Source organism: Pantherophis guttatus, chromosome 8, assembly GCF_059756535.1.
Source record: "Pantherophis guttatus breed Tessera chromosome 8, ASM5975653v1, whole genome shotgun sequence".
In the NCBI taxonomy this organism is placed as follows: domain Eukaryota; kingdom Metazoa; phylum Chordata; class Lepidosauria; order Squamata; family Colubridae; genus Pantherophis; species Pantherophis guttatus.
In genome coordinates, this window is record NC_142070.1 from 15258606 (window position 1) to 15277428 (window position 18823).

Below are 18823 nucleotides of genomic sequence, written 5' to 3' on the forward strand. Positions count from 1 at the left end.
TGCTTTAAACCTTTAGACTATTCTGCTGGAATCTGTGGTTACATTTTACCCTGTCACCATGGCTTCTAATTGGAGGGAGCATATACTATGTCTTCTCCCCCAGGACAGCAAAACTGATTAAAAGGATGAGAGTGACTAGCAAAAATGCTATTCAAACAGAACCCCTTTGAGACTCCCGCGAAGACAATAATCCACCCAGGAACACGTTGTGCAAATGTTATTGCACAAAACATTGTTTCGTTCCCGCCACCCACAGAGGAAAAACAATGGGTTTTAGGTGGGGGGGGGGAGAGAGAAAGAGAGAGAAAGAAAAAGAGACTCTGAGGTTTGCTTAAATATTGGATTTTTGTTTTTTCTTTCCCCATCATATTAAGGAAAGCTTTTGTGTCTTTTGCTCCCCTGTAGGTTTCAAATCCAAAGGTGTGACTGAACTGATCAGAGAAATCGTAAAAGAGCAGTTTAAAGCCTTCCAAAGTGACATGCAAGAGACAGTGGCTCAAATTTTCAAGATCACATCTGATCTCTCCGAAGATCTTGAGAATACCAAAGGCTTGGTCAAAGGTTTGAATAAATCCTGCCAGAGATTTGCCCTTGATATTGAAAACAGACCTACAAGGGTTGAAATACTAGACATTCGAACCCAGATCTTGCATATTGAAGACGATATCAGCTTTACGTGTGAGAGGCCAATCAAAGAACTGCAAGAAAAGCAGAGATCTTTGGAAGCTGACTTAGAGCACCAAAGCTCAAAGAGTGATATTTACTATGGGTCTCTGAACAAAACTCTTACACAAATGAAAGAAGCACATGAACAACTGTTATCAGTGGAACGAAGCTCGGTCCAGAATGTACCCATAGCTGCTGAATCAATGAATGATAATCTTACAAATTTCGTGACAAATTTACAGGAGAAAATGAAGACGCAGAACTTGATGGTTTTGCAGCTGTACGATGATCTCAGGATCCAAGACAACAAGATCAATAACCTTACCATCTCATTAGAAATCCAGAGACATGACCTACAAGGTAGATGTGACAACATATTGTTCGAATGCAAAAGTGACATCCAAATGCAGATAAGGGGCGTGGAAGGGGATATTCGTTCCTTAAATAAAACTGTGGAGAGTCTTGTATTTCCCTTGGATGATAAGATGGAGAAAATGAACGAGCAGATCAATGACCTCTGCTATGACATGGAGATTCTCCAGCCTTTAATTGAACAAGGAGTTCCTTTCAGCCTTTCATCCGAGGATGAGTTACGGCTCGAAACAGATGCTATTAGCAGAAAACTGGAGAATTTAACCAACCTTGTGACAACGCTGAACTTCACCATTGTGGAACTCCACAAAAATCAGAAGGAACTTAAAACTGACGCTCAGACTCAAGATGAAATTTCTAGGACGCGTATTGATGAATGCTTTGTTTTGGTAGAGGAGGGGTTAAACAAAACCATGATTGTTATCAACAGTGCTATTGATTCCATCCAAGATAACTACGTCCTCAAAGAAGCCCTGAATGCTTGGAAAAACGAGACCGAAGCTTGCTGTGATCGTGGGGAGAAGATGGAAAATGTGTTGACGTTAATACCGCAGTTCCAAAAGATGAACGAATCCCTTCAGATACTAGTCAGCCAAAACGAGAAACCAAAGAGAATTTGGCCCCTTGTAGAATCTTCCTTTGGCGAACGGGACATCCATCACCTCAGCAGAGGTCACCCTAACCCAAACACCACCTTATTAAATGTTCAAGAGCACAAGAGAGACGCCGGTCACCCGGATGACAAAATATTGCACTCCAGCAACGAATACAACGATCATGAAATGCGTCTGCAGGCCGTGGAGGGGAAAATCATCAAATTCTTGGCAAACAACTGTGTCTCAGTGAGAAATGTGAAAGCGGCTGCCACAGAAAATGAGAAAACCGTCTCTGTTCAGCTTCAGACCTTCAATTCCAGAATCAGGGCTCTTGAAGCCAAAAGCATCCGCTTATCGCTGAGTATCCCACTCTTAAACAAGACAGCCAACGAAGCAAGGAACTTGTGTGAGGATGTCTCTGGAACCATTAGAGAAATGAATGCCAGCCTTCCCAAACTGATGCCAACCATTCACTCAGATGGCATATTGTTTCAGAAGGGCTTCCAAGAGCTCACTGGCGCCATGATAGAGGCCAAAACAGAAACACTTCTAGCCAACCTAACTTTGTATGTAGACAAGTCCCTAGAAGGGGCAATAGATAGTATAACCAAACGGTTAAAGGCAGCTGCTACTCTTCCGAAGAAGCCACTACCTGGGAAAAAGACACCCATGAACAGCGTTACAAATCAGGCTGGAAGAAGTCAGAGAAACACTGATTCTGCTTTAGAAACAGGTAATATTTCATTTAATATTTCATTTAATATTACCACTCTTATTGGTGTCACCTGAAATGTTGTTTGATAGATGTGTTTCCTTTATTCACAATGCATAAATGCAAAAGGATTTAAGCGCTCTTTTGTTTTTTGTAAAAAAAAATCTGTCATTTTTATGGGAAAATGAGATTCTGTACATGAGCAGATTGTGTATTTATGTCCTTAAAAAAAAAAAACAACAATAACAAGCCCATGGCACCAAGTATGAATTCCAACTGAACATCAAAATATTTAGCAGGGATCTCTTTTGCTTTACTGACTAGGTTCAAATGTTGGGGGAAGTCATAATTTGTTTCTATATGTTTTACTGAATTGGCTGGGTTTACATTACATCGCTTGCCAAAACTCAAACAAACCACCTTATGGTTATCACAGTCTTTGTGGGTTCACATATCTGAACTCAGCTACTATGTAGAATTATTTTTCTCCAACCAAATCTGTTGGAATTACATTTTCTAGAACTCCCAAGCTGTGAGATTATGAATTCTGGTAATTTTATCTCCAAACCTATAGGACGATAGGTTTTGAAATAAAAAGAAATACAGAAATCATAAAAATAAAATAAAAAACTAGAGGCTGGAGCAAGCAGGGGACGTTTGTATAGGCTAGCTTTCTCAAATCTGGTCCTCTTCAGATTTGTTCAGACTGCAACTCTCAAAATCTCTGGACCAATTTGATAAATGGCTATACTAACTGGGGATTCTGAGGGAGGCTTATTGTATGCTATTTTCAGCCTCTTGTGTTAGAAGGTTTTCCACATGCTTATTATTTATTTATTTATTTATTTATTTATTTTATTTTATTTTATTTTATTTTATTTTATTTTATTTTATTTTATTTTATTTCTATACCGCCCTTCTCCCGAAGGACTCAGGGCGGTGTATAGCCTAATTAAAAACACAAAGACAGACAATATTTAAAAATAATTAAAATTATTAAATAGTAGGCCCAATTTATAAAACCCCGAATTTAAAAACCCAATTTAAAACCAATTAAAATCTTTATATTGATAGCCCAGCCTGGCGGAACAACATGGTTTTGAGGGCTTATTAAACATGTTCTGTGTCTGCAGACTTTAATCTTCCTGATCTGAGGAGAATTGTTGGCCCAAGGCAGGGATGGGGACCTCTGGCCCTTTGATGAGTTATGGACTTCAACTCCCAGAATTCCTGAGCCAGCTGGCTCAGGACTTCTGGGAATTGAAGTCCACAAGTCATAAAAAGGCCAGAGTTTCCCCATGTCTGGGCTAAGGGCTTGTCCAACAGTCATGCGACCTTCCTGAGCTTCTCAGGAATATTTGCTTAGGTCTAAAACTGACCTAAAATTATATTAGGTAGTCCTCACTTTCTGACCACAATTGAGCCCAAACTTTATGTTGCTAAGTGAGACATTTGTTAAGTGAATTTTGCCCCATTTAACAACCCTTTTTTTAACCACAGTCTTTAAGTGAATCATGTTATGGAAGTAACATGGTTGTTAAATGAATCTGGCTTCCCCATTGATTTTGTTTGTCAGAAGGTAGCAAAAAGGGATTACATGACCCCAGGACACTGCAACCATCATAAATATGAGTCAGTGGACAAGTGCCTGAATTTTAATCATGTGACCTTGGTGATGCTGCAATGGTTGTAAGTGAGGAAAATAGTCATAAGTCACTTTTTCAATGCTGTTTTAACTTCAGATGGTCACTAAATGAATTGTTGTAAGTCGAGGATGACTTGTGTAAGACAACGTGGATAAAAAATAATCTAAAATCAACCAAAACAAAAGAGATGAGAATAGAATCACTGTACTATAAGGTGAAGCTAAACACTTCCATCAGAATGATGGCCATATGTTGTCTTCTTAGCAATTGTATGGAAACGATCAATCTAACAGTTTTCCGCTGTGCTCTTAAGACCCTGCTCTTCCGACAGGCAGGGCTAGCTTCATAATTGAGTTTTAAATTCGGAATTCTTAAATTTTTGGGTTTTTTAGCTAATTGGCCTTGAATGTAATACTTTTAATAATTTTTAAATTTAAATTGTGATATTTGTATTGTGTTTTTACCTGGCTGTACACTGCCCCGAGTCCTTCGGGAGAGGGATGGTATAGAAATAAAATTATTCTATCCTATCCTATCCTAACAATGGGCCACCATAATACAAGTCAATTTAGAATTTATGAGAGAAAAAAGCAGTAACTTCCTAGAGATAAGACTAGAGTTAGTAGCAGTAGCAATAGCACTTAGACATATATATATCGCTTCACACTGCTTTACAGCCCTCTCTAAGTGAGGCACAGTGGCACAGTGGTTAGAGTGCAGTACTGCAGGCTATTTCTGCTAACTGCCGGCCTCCTGCAATTTGGCAGTTCAAATCTCACCAAGCTCAAGGTTGACTCAGCCTTCCATCCTTCCGAGGCCGGTAAAATGAGGACCTCTGTAAACCGCTTATAGAGGGCTGTAAAGCACTGTAAAGTCGTAAGTCTAAGTGCTATTGCTATTGCTAAGTGGTTTACAGAGTCAGCCTATTGCCCCCAACAATCTGGGTCCTCATTTTACCGACCTCGGAAGGATGGAAGGCTGAGTCAACCTTGAGCCAGTCAGGATTGAACTGTTGAACTGCTGGCAATTGGCAGTCAGCAGAATTAGCCTGCAGTACTGCATTCTAACCACTGTGCCACTACGGCTCTTCAAGTAGTAGTAGAGTATATAGTAGACTATAAACATAACATAATGTCCCAAGTTTTCTTTGCAAGGAAATCAGCATTGTTCCTGAGGAGTCAGCTAAATAATGACTATAGAATGGAGACTCCACACAGGTGTGGCAAATGCTTTATAAAGTCCTCTGGCTACAGGATTTCTTCAAAGACAAGACACATATTATTTTAAATTATCTTTTTAAAAAAGGGATTTGAAAAACAGAATTATTTGCACGCACAGTAGGGTGCATTGGTGAACAGCAAAGGCCCTTTCATTCTTTTTTGTGCCTTGTTGTCTACATTTAATAATTTAAATTTTAAATATTAAATTTTAATAAATGTATGGCATATTAAATAAATCAATCCATTTCCATTCCTTTCATCTCAGAGCGCCTTTCAGAGAATACCTAAATGCTTGTAGTTTCTCTGACAATCCAGCACACAAAAAATTTAAACCGGATTTGGGCTTCGACAATATTCATCCCTCTGTTTCATATCTTAGCTGCTTACTAAACCTTAATTCCCTGGGAGCATCTTTTCTGCCACAGTAAAAACAGTAGAAGTCAGCAGTTGTATGAATGAAGTACAGCAGCTCATTTTACTTTACTTTACTTCTTACTTTACTTTACTTTTTATTTTTACTTCAACCCATCTTTCCATGAAGGCGGTTCATGAACAAACAGCATGTAGATGACAAAGATGATTTCCAAGAGATAAGGAAAAGTGGATGGATTCACCCGAAGTTCTATCAAACCATTCATCTAGCTACCCTAATATTACTTCTGTAATTATGGAAAACTTATACTCTCTTAAGTTTGATTTTACCTAGTGCACCAATTCCACTGTGAACAAACTCTTGGTGGTCCTTTTTGTTGCGGGATAAAAAAGCCTCACAATCTAGGATAATGAAACTCTACATCAGGGGTGACCCCGGGGGCCAGATCTGGCTTGTGGGGTGCTTAGATCTGTCCTGCGGTGCTGCCCTGGAAAGAGTGAAGGATTGGCCCATGATGCCTCTGCCAGAGAAAAACGGGCTCCCAATCTCCATTTTTGGCTGGGACGGCTTCCTGCAACCCTCTGCCAGCGAAAATTGAGCTCCCAAAACTTTAACCTTAGACTGTCTACTGTAGACCTCACCCCATTCCTAAGAGGTCTGTAAGGGGCATGCATAAGCGCACCAGCGGGCCTACCGTCCCTTTCCTAATGTTTTCTTTTATTCGTATCCTTTTCATGTATTTATAATTATGCTTATGTTTATAATTATTGGGAGCCCGTTTTCACTGACAGAGCACTTGGGCTACTAGAGGTGCCCCTGACATGAGTGACATCAATCTGACCATGCCCATTCTAGCCACACATACCCCGCCCCCCTCAAAGTCAAACAACCCTGATGCGGCCCTCAATAAAATTGAGTTTGACGCCCTTGCTCTACATTATATGGGTGAGTCTGGACCTTCTCCCATTGATGGTTTATGCTTATTGAGAAGGTCACTCTAGAGGTTTTTTTTTCATTCATCCACGAGATATGGAGCTGAAAGCCAAGAAGCCAAAGAAGTTATTTTCTATAGGGTGCCTCCAAATGACTTATAGAAAGACACAACCAAGTGATTTATAGAAAGGCTCACAAAATTATGTCTGTTATACTGTTGGAAGGAAGACAATTCTTATTATAGATTAGTTCTCAACGGAGATTTAGATTTTCCTGTCACTCCCCACCCCCACCCCCAAAAAACTGAAAAGATCAGAATACAAGCCAGGGTATCTGACATAGCAATTGTACCAAGAAACATATGCATATTCAGTGCCTTGGACAGAACTATCTTGCAGCTCCATGAGCATTTCTTATCAGGGAAGAAAAAAGAAGAAAAAAAAATAATGATAAACAAGACCATGTTCTGCTCTGACTGTTATAAACAGGCTGAGGATGAAATTTGGAAGAAAGATAGTTGGGGAATTTTTTTAAAGGAAAAAAAAAACCCTATTCATAGAATCAGCATGTTGAACTAGCATTGCATGGCTGCTGGCCATGGTGCTGAAAGTGATGCATTGATACAGCATCTTTTTGGTCCCTTCCAAAGTTCAGTCCTTGCTCAGTCTTCGTGATTATCTCATATTTGATTTGGGTTGTTGCCTCCTCAGGCCAGCGATGATCACAACAGATCAGAAGGCATTACTATCTTATTGTAAGATTACAAAAGCTGAGCTTTTGGGGGAAGCAGCGGTCTTAAAATGGAGAAGGTCAATGCAGTGCCATTGTTTCTCTAAAGTAGCAAACTTACTGCTGAATTTCCTAGCAACAGTCCCATCCTATGAGGTTCTCATACAATAAATTTTCCTGCGTCTAAACTTCTTTGCTGATTTTCCTATGCATGTTTTATTCTGAAACTACAAACTTCTGCACACGGAGGAGGGCTTAGCTTTCTATTCTTGCTTAAAAATATGCCATATGTGCTAAAAGTGTGTATAGAATTCACTGAACAATAGTTTTAATTACTGAAGATAAAGAATGTTATCTATCTATCTATCTATCTATCTATCTATCTATCTATCTATCTACCTATCTATCTATCTTTCTTTCTTTCTTTATCTATCTATCTATCTTCTACTGTATGTATGTATGTATGTATGTATGTATGTATGTATGTATGTATGTATGTATGTATCTATCTATCTATCTATCTATCTATCTATCTATCTATCTATCTATCTATCACCACCATCTATTTATCATCAATTGAGAGAGTGGGAAAGAGATAAACAGACAGTTTGATCTAATAATTAAGGAATTAGGCTAGAAAGCAAAAGACAGCGAGTTCAAGTTTCTCCTTAGCCATGAAATCCAGCTGGGTGATATGGGCTGGTCACTCTCAGCCCAATCGACCTCTCAAGGTTGTTGGTGTGGGGAAAATAGGAGGAGGAAGGTGTGCTGGAAATGTTCATTGCCCTGAGTTACTGATAAAAATGATAAAGGCAGGATACAGAGGGAGGGGTTCATGTTGGACTTGGCTGAAAAATAAAAATCAGGTCCCACCTTCCCCTGGCCTATCTTACTCCCTCCCTCCCCATCCTTTAGTTATTGTATTTTGTATTTTTATAGATTTGTAGTATTTTATTTATATAGTTTTACTTTTTAATATTATAAGCCTCCCAGAGTTACTCTTCAGTAGAATGTATATGTATATGTATATGTATATGTATATGTATATGTATATGTATATGTATATGTATATGTATATGTATATGTATATGTATATGAAACTGAAATTTGAACTCTACTTGTACATTGCTTTGTCCCGGACATTATTTCTATGATCCATGGAATGCAATGTGTGTGGGAGCAGGAGAGAAAGAATGAGTAAATGATTAGTTAAGGCCCACAAGTGTGTTTCAGGCTGCAAACCTCATCTGTCTAACTTCTGAAGGGGAAGGTGGACACACACAAAGCTTTGTATTAGCCTAGGAAGCTCAAATTCATCACTGTTGAAGTGTTATGATTGGACTGCAAATAAAGATAGCTCAGCGTAGCAATGAAGTACCCATGAAAAGAGGCAATTCATACATCTGCCAGCAATCAGCACTCATTCTGAAAACCCTTTTCATCTCCTAAACTCATCTACCTACCTCTTGAGCATACCTGGACTATTCATTCAATACCTGGAGTCTGACCTGCCTGGAAATATTGATGGAAGAACATGCATACTATGTTATTACTATTTAAAAATCCTAAGTGATAAATATGTTGTATAGTCTCTCATAATTCAGTTCAATTCAATTATGTATCACAGTGCTAGAGAACAATGATTTCTGGAGTCTAGTTCAAGAGGCATCTGGTTGTATTTGAGTATTCAATTTATACTGTATAGGTAATAGAATCAAGAACGTATCCTACACCCAGATGTATCAATGCAAACTGCATGGAAGAATAATTAAGATTTGTTTATAAAATGCCTACATTTTAGGAGTTGTAGGAAGGTTTAAAAAACGATCCAAGTTATGAACCTATGAGGAGAAAGTAGAAAGACAATGCAGAGAGAGGAAAACAAATAAATTCAGATTGCCAAAATTCCTAGTGATATAGATGGGAAATCGATGCAAAAAAGGCAGTTCTTAAAAAGGAGAGTCAAACAGTTGTTGGTCTCAGCCAAGCTGAGAGATTGGACCAAGCCCAGAAATCTTTCTCATTGTGTTGACCAGGTGGAATGGCTACTAACTACTGATAATATATTATAGTGCTGTCTAATGAAAAGACATTAGGGATGCGGTGGCTCAGTGGCTAAGACCCTGAGCTTGTTGATCAAAAAGTCAGCAGTTCAGCAGTTTGAATCTCTAGTGCCGCATAACGAGGTGAGTTCCCGTTACTTGTCCCAGCTTCTGCCAACCTAGCAGTTCAAAAGCACGTAAAAAATGCAAGTAGAAAAATAGGGACCCCCTTTGGTGGGAAGGTAACAGCGTTCCATGTGCCTTTGGCATTTAGTCATGCTGGCCACATGACCACAGAGATGTCTTCGGACAGCACTGGCTCTTCGGCTTTGAAATGGAGATGAGCACCACCCCCTAGAGTCAGGAACGATTAGCACATATTTGCAAGGGGAACCTTTACTGTTACCTTTTCAATGAAAAGCATCAAGATATTATAGGTTGTAAAACAACAGGGTGAACCCTTCTTTTTTTAGAGATAGCTTTCAGTATGAAAGGTATTTTAATTTCACTTTCATCCTCTACCTGCAATCTATAATGGGTCTGAGAACAGCTACATCCCCTGATTTTGTTGTACTTACAGGCTGAATTTATTCTTTGGAATATTCCTATATCTGAAAAGCTTTGTGGCATCTCGTAGAATATTCAAAATGCCTTCAGGTGCTTGTTCTATTTCACTGGTATTAACATTGTTAATGTATACCTGCCTACCTGGTATTTCAAATATGAAAAGAGAGACATGTTTATGTAATCAACTTGTGTAAGCCTCTTACCAGATACTGCTTGTTATATTGCTAAAGGCTATATTGGTCTGCCAATATAGCTATATTGTATTGAATGTCTTTGCAATAACTTGTCCTGCTTTAAAAGCCAAGGAGGCATTAGGTACTGGGGTAGTTATTACAGCAATGTTTCTCAACTTTGGCAGCTTTGAATGTGTGGGACTACCTCCCAGAATCCTCCAACCAGTATGCTGGCAGAATTCTGAGAACTGAAATCCATCTATTTTGAAATTTGCCAAGATTGAGAGATATTGGATTACAGTGTCAGGCTAGAGTTACAGAGGCCTGGATTCCAATCCATTATCAAATCTTCTGCTCAATAATAACTTAATTTACTTGCTTTCTCAGCAGGTTGTGGGGAAATGAGATGAGATGGGAAGCCATGTACTGTATACTGTGGTGGCACAGTGGTTAGAATGCAGTATTGCAGGCTAATTCACTGTTCACTGCCAGGAGTTTGATTCTGATCGGTTCAAGGTTGAGTCAGCCTTCCATCCTTCCAAGATCAGTAAAATGAGGACCCAGATTGCTGACGGCAATATGCTGACTCTGTAAACCGCTTAGAGAGGGCTTTAAAGCACTGTGAAGCAGTATATAAATCTAAGTGCTATTGCTATTGCCCTGAATATTTTTGGAAGAAGATGGTTCATAAATTTTGTTGTTGTTAGTTGTGAAGTCATGTCTGACCCATCGTGACCCCATGGACAATGTTCCTCCAGGCCTTCCTGTCCTCTACCATCCTCTGGAGTCCATTTAAACTCATGCCTACTGCTTCAGTGATTCCATTGAGCCACCTTGTCTTCTGTTGTCCCCTTCTTCTTTTGCCTTCAATCGTTCCCAACATTAGACTCTTCTCCAGTGAGTCCTTCCTTCTCATTAGGTGGCCAAAGTATTTGAGTTTCATCTTCAGGATCTGGCCTTCTAAAGAGCAGTCAGGGTTGATCTCCCCTAGGACTGATGGGTTTGTTCGCCTTGCAGTCCAAGGGACTCACGTGAGTCTTCTCCAGCACCAGAGTTTAAAGGCCTCAATTCTTTGGTGCTCAGCCTTTTTTCTGGTCCAATGGTTCATAAATATAATGATTAATATTCCCCAATATGACAATGTTCATATATTGAATGCCTTCTGCTATAGGATGGTCTACTAACATTTTAAGAAGAAGATTTAAATATGAAATTAATTCCCAATAAGACAAAATCTTGGCCAAGAGCAAACGTTTCTCAAACTTGGCTGCTTAAAGATATGTGATCTTCTACTCCCAGAATTCCTCAGCCAGTCCACACATCTTCAAATGATCAAGGCTGAGAAACACTGTAATGTTCACCAAAAATTTAAGAGCCTTGATAGTACAGTGGTCTACGCACCCTGTTATTAACACAGCTGCCTGCAATTTCTGCTGGTTCGAATCTCTCCAAGGCTCAAGGTTGACTCAGCCTTCCATCCTTTCTAAGGTAGGTGAAATGAGGACCCAGTTTGTGGGGGCAATAAGCTGACTTTGTATAAAATATACAAAAGTATGAAGGCTATTGCTTAACGCATTGTAAGCCGCCCTGAGTCTCCGGAGAAGGGCGGCATATAAATCAAATAAAAAAATAATAATTTCTATTTTGATGATAAAAGCACAGGCTTCCATTATGCTAATGCTATCAGTTAATCTTCAGAAGATCCAATTTGGTTCCAGTCCAAAATCCTCGGGAAATCACAGCTCAGGTTCTCAACTATAAAATATGAGACCTGGATGATAAAGCATTAAAAGGTCTTGTATTGATGAATGAAATGTTACTTGACGGGATATCCAGGCGTGCCGAGTTGGGTTGAGTGCATCCCATTCACTTTAGATTGGCAAAAATGATGACTGATTAGTCAGTTGAATCCCAATGTCATCTATGCCAGTAAAAATGTCTGATGAAATTCCCCGATGGCAAATAACATTAGAGAGAACAAATACACTGCTCCTGAAAACAGCATAATTTATATGCAAATAAATAATGGTGGCTGCCTTTCTTCTGTTATCATTCTTAACTAGGAATGGTAAGGAAGAATTCTGTTCATTTCTCTAGTTTAAATGAACTGGCCTAATTTGCACTTACCGGACAAATATTTTATAGATTAGATTTTTTTCCCCATCAGTCCTAACAATCCAGTATTTTAGCTTTAAAATGTAAGGGTCATTTTAGCTTTTCTAAGGATATGACAGTTGGAAGATTGTTTTCTTTTCCTGTATCGTGTTTGAGGGTGAAGAGGTTTGTCTCAATCCAGAGTTTTCTTCCTGTCCAGTGACTATGGATATATGGCCGGGAATTGTTAACTTTTATAGTGGTTTTGTAAATTTTGAAATGGATGTCTATGCTCTAACCTCAAGTACTAGGGAAAAGGATGAATAGACTAAGACATGAGTGTCAAACTCATAGCATCACGTTGCCATCACATCACGTTTCATGATGTTTTTTCCCTTCGCAAAACTGGGGTGGGTGTGGCCTGTGCATGACACATCCGCCCCTTGGGCCACCAGTTTGACACGCCTGGACTAAGACAAGGCCTCTGTTGTGACCCACCAGTGGCCAGCGGAGCTGGCGGCAGACTCTGATAGTGAGGAGGTTGGGGAGGAACATGGGCCAGTCCTGGAGTCTGGGGAAGGCTCTGATGAGGGCTCTGCATCAGAGGCAGAGATGGGGCCAGGGCCGTCCGACAGTTATCAGCTACCTTCGGAGTCAAAGATAAGTAGGACTGAAGAACAGCTGGAGCATGTTCCCGATATGCAGATGCACAGAGCTGCCAGGAGAAGGGAACAGTTAAGGAACAAGGGCCGACTCAGGAGTAAAGGCACAGGTGGACGGTGAATGGCCCCTCCCATAGGGAATAAAGAGGACCGAAAGGGAAGGGGAGTTTGCAGGAGACAATTAGTTCATTTCATTAGTGTGAAGATCTGTTCGTGACTCTCAGAGACTCCTTGCCAAGTATTTTCTTGTACAGCATTGCATTTGGAAGATATTGGCCTGGCAGCATTCCAAGCCTGATAAGCTCTGTGGTTGTAAATTCACCCTTGAAAGACTGTTTGCCGGGACTTTGCTGGATGTGAATGAGAGGAATTCACATTAGCTTAATAAAAAGGAGTTTTGTCTGGACAAGGAGTCTGCTTCGTGCTTTTGTGAAACCTTGGTCAGAACAACCCCACCTGCTTCTCTTCTTTTTAAAAGTTTTAAATAATTTAGTATTTCATCTTGTTGCTTTTGTTGATTGTAAACTTCCATTTCTAGGTAAGAAAAATGGCACATGTTTAATAAATAAATAAAAACGAAAAAAATATATGCATGTATGTATGTGGGGTAAAACTACAGATAGTGGTTTATCCTGGCAAAACAAGACATAAACTCTGCAAAACTTTGGACTCAACGTATAGATAACTGACGAAGATTGCAAATGAAACAATGGAGTCATATTCATCCCTCTCAAGTTGGCGGAGAGACGACAGAAACCAGGAACTACAGATTTATTAACGTTTAATTTTGGGTGCTACTTTCTGCTACGGGGACTAACTCTGACTATTCATGCTTTCTCATTTCCAATCCAGGGGATTATCTGAGCTGTAGTAGCTCCCCGTGTCAAAATGGAGGGACCTGCATCAATGAAAAGAGGGGCTTTGTCTGTGCTTGTCGCTATCCTTTCGGAGGAGCCAACTGCAGCGCCAAGATGATGCAGGAAAATGCTGCAGCCATAGGTGAGCAGATGCAAAATACACCACACCTGTTTCAGAAGAACAGGATGACCGAGTTGGAGGGGACCTTGGAGGTCTTCTAGTCCAACCCCCAGCTCAAGCAGAAGACCCTAAAGCCATGATGGTGAACCTATGGCACGCGTGCCCAAAGTGGCATGCAAAGCTATGTCGCCCGGCATGTGTAGCCTTGCCTGTTTGTCTTCCGGGTTTCTGGTGTGTATGCACGCACGATGATCAGCTGCCCTTTGTGCACGCAGCAGTGCCAAAACCCGGTGTGCGCATGCATGCCAGCCAGCTGATTGTTGGGTGCGCATGCGTGCCAAAACCCGGACGTTCGGCTTTTCTGGAGTGCGATCCCTTCACATGCACGGCAGTGCTGAAAACTGGCCAGAGCACGTGCGCCAGCCAGCTGATCGTTGGACGCGCATGTGCACTAGAACCTGGAAGTTAGCTTTTCCGGAGCGTGGCCCCGAGGAGCGCGCACGTACAATGTTTCTGTGCGACCGTTTCTGTGCGACCTTTTCAGCACACAGTGCCGAAAAGGTTCGCTATTACTGCCCTAAAGCATTTCAGACAAATGGCTGTCCAGTCTCTTTTTAAAAGCCTCCAGTGATCTTCCCAGCTTCTTCAGCTGTAGGCCAGAGATTGAAAAGAGGAGAACAAGAAGCTCCACTTAATGGTGAAGACATTGATTGTTCCGTGAGAGCCTACAATCCTCTGTTTGCACCAACCTCATATCCAAACGTATGACATCTAATACATAACTTAACAGGTCTACGATAGATTGAACAAGATGGCATTTAAGCCAAGTTGTCGAGTCATAAATAGGTAAATGAGAAAGAGGACAGCACTTTTCTAAAGCTATGAAATTGCACGATTAGGACATTGGATGCACAGCTCAGGTTGCCCACACATGGGTTGTATTTCAAACCTCTACTTTAGGAAAATTGGTCTGGCTCTATTGGGACAATGTGGGATAATAGTTAAGGCAGGGTTTCCAAACTCTCAGGATTTCCTCTAAACTAATTGTGTTTTCTGATGGCCAGTTCCAAAGCTTGGCACTGTGTTTTATTCCTGGCTCTTGGGAGGTGCTTCTGCCATGGCTGGTTCCTAGACCTCTCATCTTTATCAGACAGAGGATCCCTCCCTCCCTCCTTTCCTTCATCAGCAAAAAGTCTAGCCACCCAGAACAAAACAAACTAATTTTGCATTCACAAAAATATCCCAAGACCTTCTGCTGGTAATTTGCTTTGAATTGCCCCCCGCCCCACCCATTCATTTCCCATCTAGAATAATATTTCCAGGGTGAATGGGAAACAGGCTGGGCTATGCTATACCTTTCCTTCAGTGGTGAAATCCAATTTTTTTCCCTACCGGTTCTGTGAGTGTGGCTTGGTGGGCGTGGTGTGGCTTGGTGGGCGTGGCAGGGGAAGGATACTGCAAAATCCCCATTCCCTCCCCACTCCAGGGGAAGGATTTTGCAAAATCCCCATTCCCACCCCACTCCAGGGGAAGGATACTGCAAAATCCCCATTCCCTCCCCACTCCAGGGAAAGGATATTGCAAAATCTCCATTCTCACCCCACTCTGGGGCCAGCCAGAGGTGGCATTTGCCGGTTCTCTGAACTACTCAAAATTTCTGCTACCGGTTCTCCAGAACCTGTCAGAACCTGCTGGATTTCACCCCTGCGTTCCTTCCCATTGGCCATATGTCACCTGAAGTTCAGGCCCTTGCTTACCTGGGAGTCAGAGTCTTGCAAAGCCCTTCATTTCCTGACCTCCCAAACATCATAGTTGGTGGTCAGAAATGTTTACAACTCCCCAAGAGTGGGGCATGAATCACAGATTAAGTTTCTAGACTAGGACTGAAGAGACCGAAGACGAAGTCAACCTTCAGCCATGAAAATTCACTAGGTGACTTTGCTGGGGTGAAGAGGGGTTAATAATGGAAAAACAATAGGCTCTTTTGGGTTTGTGGTTTGCATTTAGATTTCATTAAAAACACTATATGAATATTATAGATGCCTTCAATATTTAACTTCCCATTTAGTTGGGCTTCCCAAGATTTGAAAGTCCGGTTATTTAGCCTACAGTCTCCTCCTTCTCTTCCTCCTCCTCCATTATCTTAAATATATCTAGTAATTTTTTTGGCCGGACAACAAATGCAAACTTGTTACTTTTGAAAAGTGGGCAATTAAACGTCGGAGGAAAAGAAATTGTGATTAAAAAAAAAAATCACCCCCTTAATAAAGTAGCACAGGACTGCAAACACAACAGACTCACACACACTTTTTCTGGTGCATTTTGACAGTGATTGTGATTGTGAAGAGAATTGCTTTCTGTACAATTTAAAAATTCATTCCACCCCCACCCCACCCTCTTTTCTTCTTTATTTCTCGGGAATTTGACAGAAGGCCTGGGGGAAAGTTTATAAGTCTACCTGTGTCTGCTATATGAAGCTGATCCCACTTAAATCAGCAATTCCGCATGAGAAGATAACAAAAGGCAGACTGGGATGTTATGGCAGGCTTAGAGGGTGAATGCTGAAAATAGCATCTCGGAGCACAGATTCCCTTGCACTGCTCTCTCATTAAACTTATTCTGTGACATGACAGCATTATGCTGATTTCTCCTCCTCCTTGTTTCTCTCCATTGGCTACTACTTCCTGGGGAGGTGTAGGAAATTGCAGCAAAATGACAATATGGAGGAAGAAAGGAAGGGTGGTAGAGAATATTACTGGGCAGAGATATTCTCCTGCATTTTCCTCTTATTGCCTTCGTTTCATTTGAGGGGGGGAAATGTTTTTGAAACTCTTCCAAAAAAAAAAAAAAAGCTGTCAATTTCAGAGAAGTTGTCATGAAAAGACTGTAGTATTCTTGCCCTTATTTAATTATAGGGCAAAAGATTTGTGTGTGTGTGCACGAATACCCTGCCTATTACTGTACTTCAAACAACTTGATTTCTTGTGCTTTCCCTTTTCCTTCCCCTATTGAAAAATTATCCATACAGTGCTTCTTCATACATTTGGTAAAGGATTTTGGAATATACCATATTTTTCGGAGTATGAGATGCACCTTTTTTCCCCCCTAAAAGGGGTGAATATATATATATATCTCACTATGGGGCGGTATATAAGTGTAAGTGCTGTTGCTATTATTGTAAAAATGGTATACCATTTAAGAGTGATCTTCCGGAAGTTCTAAAACTTTAACAAATGTTCTGGGTGCACCCTCATTGCAGCTTTGAGCTCTCCTCTGATTTTGGACTTTGCCATTATTTATTTATTTATTTAGACTTCTATACCGCTTCATAGTGCTTTACAGCCCTCTCTGAGCGGTTTACAAAGTTAGCATATAGCATATTGCATATTAGCATATCGCATTAGCATTAGCATATTGCCCCCAACAATCTGGGTCCTCATTTTTCCCACCTCGGAAGGATGGAAGGCTGAGTCAACCTTGAGCTTTGATCAAGGTCAACTTTGATCTGCTGATCTGCTGAACTAGCAGTCAGCTGAAGTAGCTGCAGTACTGCACTCTAACCACTGCGCCACCTCGGCTCTGGGTTATGGGTTCAAGTGTGTCATCCTGTCTATTAACATCATTGCCCAGAGGATCATTGGTTGCCCTCTCCCTTCCTTGGAAGAGCTTGATAGCTCCCGCTGCCTTAAGAATTTTCAAAACAATCTTAATGATCCATCTCATCCTGGGCACCTTTTTTTTTTTTGAACTATTACCATCTGACAGACGGTACAGGACAATAAAAACAAGGACAAACAGGCTGGAAAACAACTTCTATCCCAGAGCAGTAATTATATTGAATTGTACTGTATAGTGCAATATTAATGCCGCATCAGAGGTTTTCAGTTCAATTGTATAGGATGTGAAGGAGGTGTGGTTTTGATTTATTTTTGAAATTTTTTTAAAAATGTATAATGTACACTGAAGATGGTGTTTAATTTCATTGTACGAGGTGCAATGAGAATAAAGTATATTACATTATTATTACTGTTCAAAAGCTCTACCCAGCTTCCCCCGACCCACATTCTGATCCTACTATTTTATTGCTTGTTTGTTTTGCAGATTTCTCAAAGGGGTCTTACAGATATGCACCAATGGTAGCCTTTTTTGCTTCGCACACCTATGGGATGAACACACCTGGTCCTATTCGATTTAACAATCTGGATGTCAACTATGGGACCTCATATGTCCCTGCAAATGGAAGGTTCCGCGTACCATATTTGGGAGTATATGTCTTTGAGTATAACATTGAGTCCAGCAGCCCATCCATCTCAGGCTACCTTGTGGTTGACGGAACAGACAAGCTAACTTTCCGATCTGAAAATGGAAGCGGAGACAAATACGTGACTAGAGTAGTGACCGGAGATGCTATATTGGAACTCAACTACGGACAAGAAGTCTGGCTCAGACTGGCAAAGGGCTCCATCCCAGCAAAATACCCACCCGTAACTACATTTAGTGGCTACTTATTGTACCGTACATAAAAGCTGCCATCCAATATGTCTCCCCTGTTACTTCTTACTTCTTGCTACCCAAATAAAGGAAATCTCATTTAGAGTTCCCAGCTCTTCTTTGGTAGATGTTCTGTGCCTCTAATTTTTGCACAACAGACAGAAATTAGATAGGGAATACTTTTCCCATGCTTGGATTTCAGCGCTGGCCAAAAAAAAAAAAAAAAACCAAACACAAAACCCAGATATCTTGGCTAATGACAGAAGGATGCCCCTCAGTATTTCCCAATCTTGGCAACTTTCAGACTTGTAGATATCAGCTCAACTGAGTTCTCATCTGTGGCCAATGCTGGCTGTGGAATTCTGAAGTCCACAAATATGAAAAATGGCAAGATTAGGGAAAAGAATGTTGTGCGCGATGTTATGATCATTCTAATTGTGTAAAAGAATTTTTGGAGAACTGGTAAAGTGAATTATATTTTGATAGCTCTTGATAGTGACATGATATCAGCTAAGGGCAAATTGACGTCAGGCTTGCCCTATTGACTTTGCTTTCTTTTTATTAGGAAA

The 18823-nt window shown here is 40.7% G+C and overlaps 1 protein-coding gene across 2 annotated transcripts in view; it reads left to right on the plus strand.

Annotated features, from left to right (window-relative positions):
- The window catches only part of MMRN1 (multimerin 1), an 82891-nt gene extending 64529 nt beyond the window's left edge, over nt 1–18362 (plus strand). For both annotated transcript variants that reach the window (XM_034440482.3, XM_034440483.3), the window contains exons 6-8: nt 406–2367; nt 13638–13784; nt 17865–18362. In XM_034440482.3, coding sequence (XP_034296373.2) covers nt 406–2367; nt 13638–13784; nt 17865–18286 — 2531 coding nt within the window. In that variant the 3' untranslated portion in view covers nt 18287–18362. The remainder of the gene's footprint in view (nt 1–405; nt 2368–13637; nt 13785–17864) is intronic.
- Nucleotides 18363–18823: the final 461 nt, after the last annotated feature.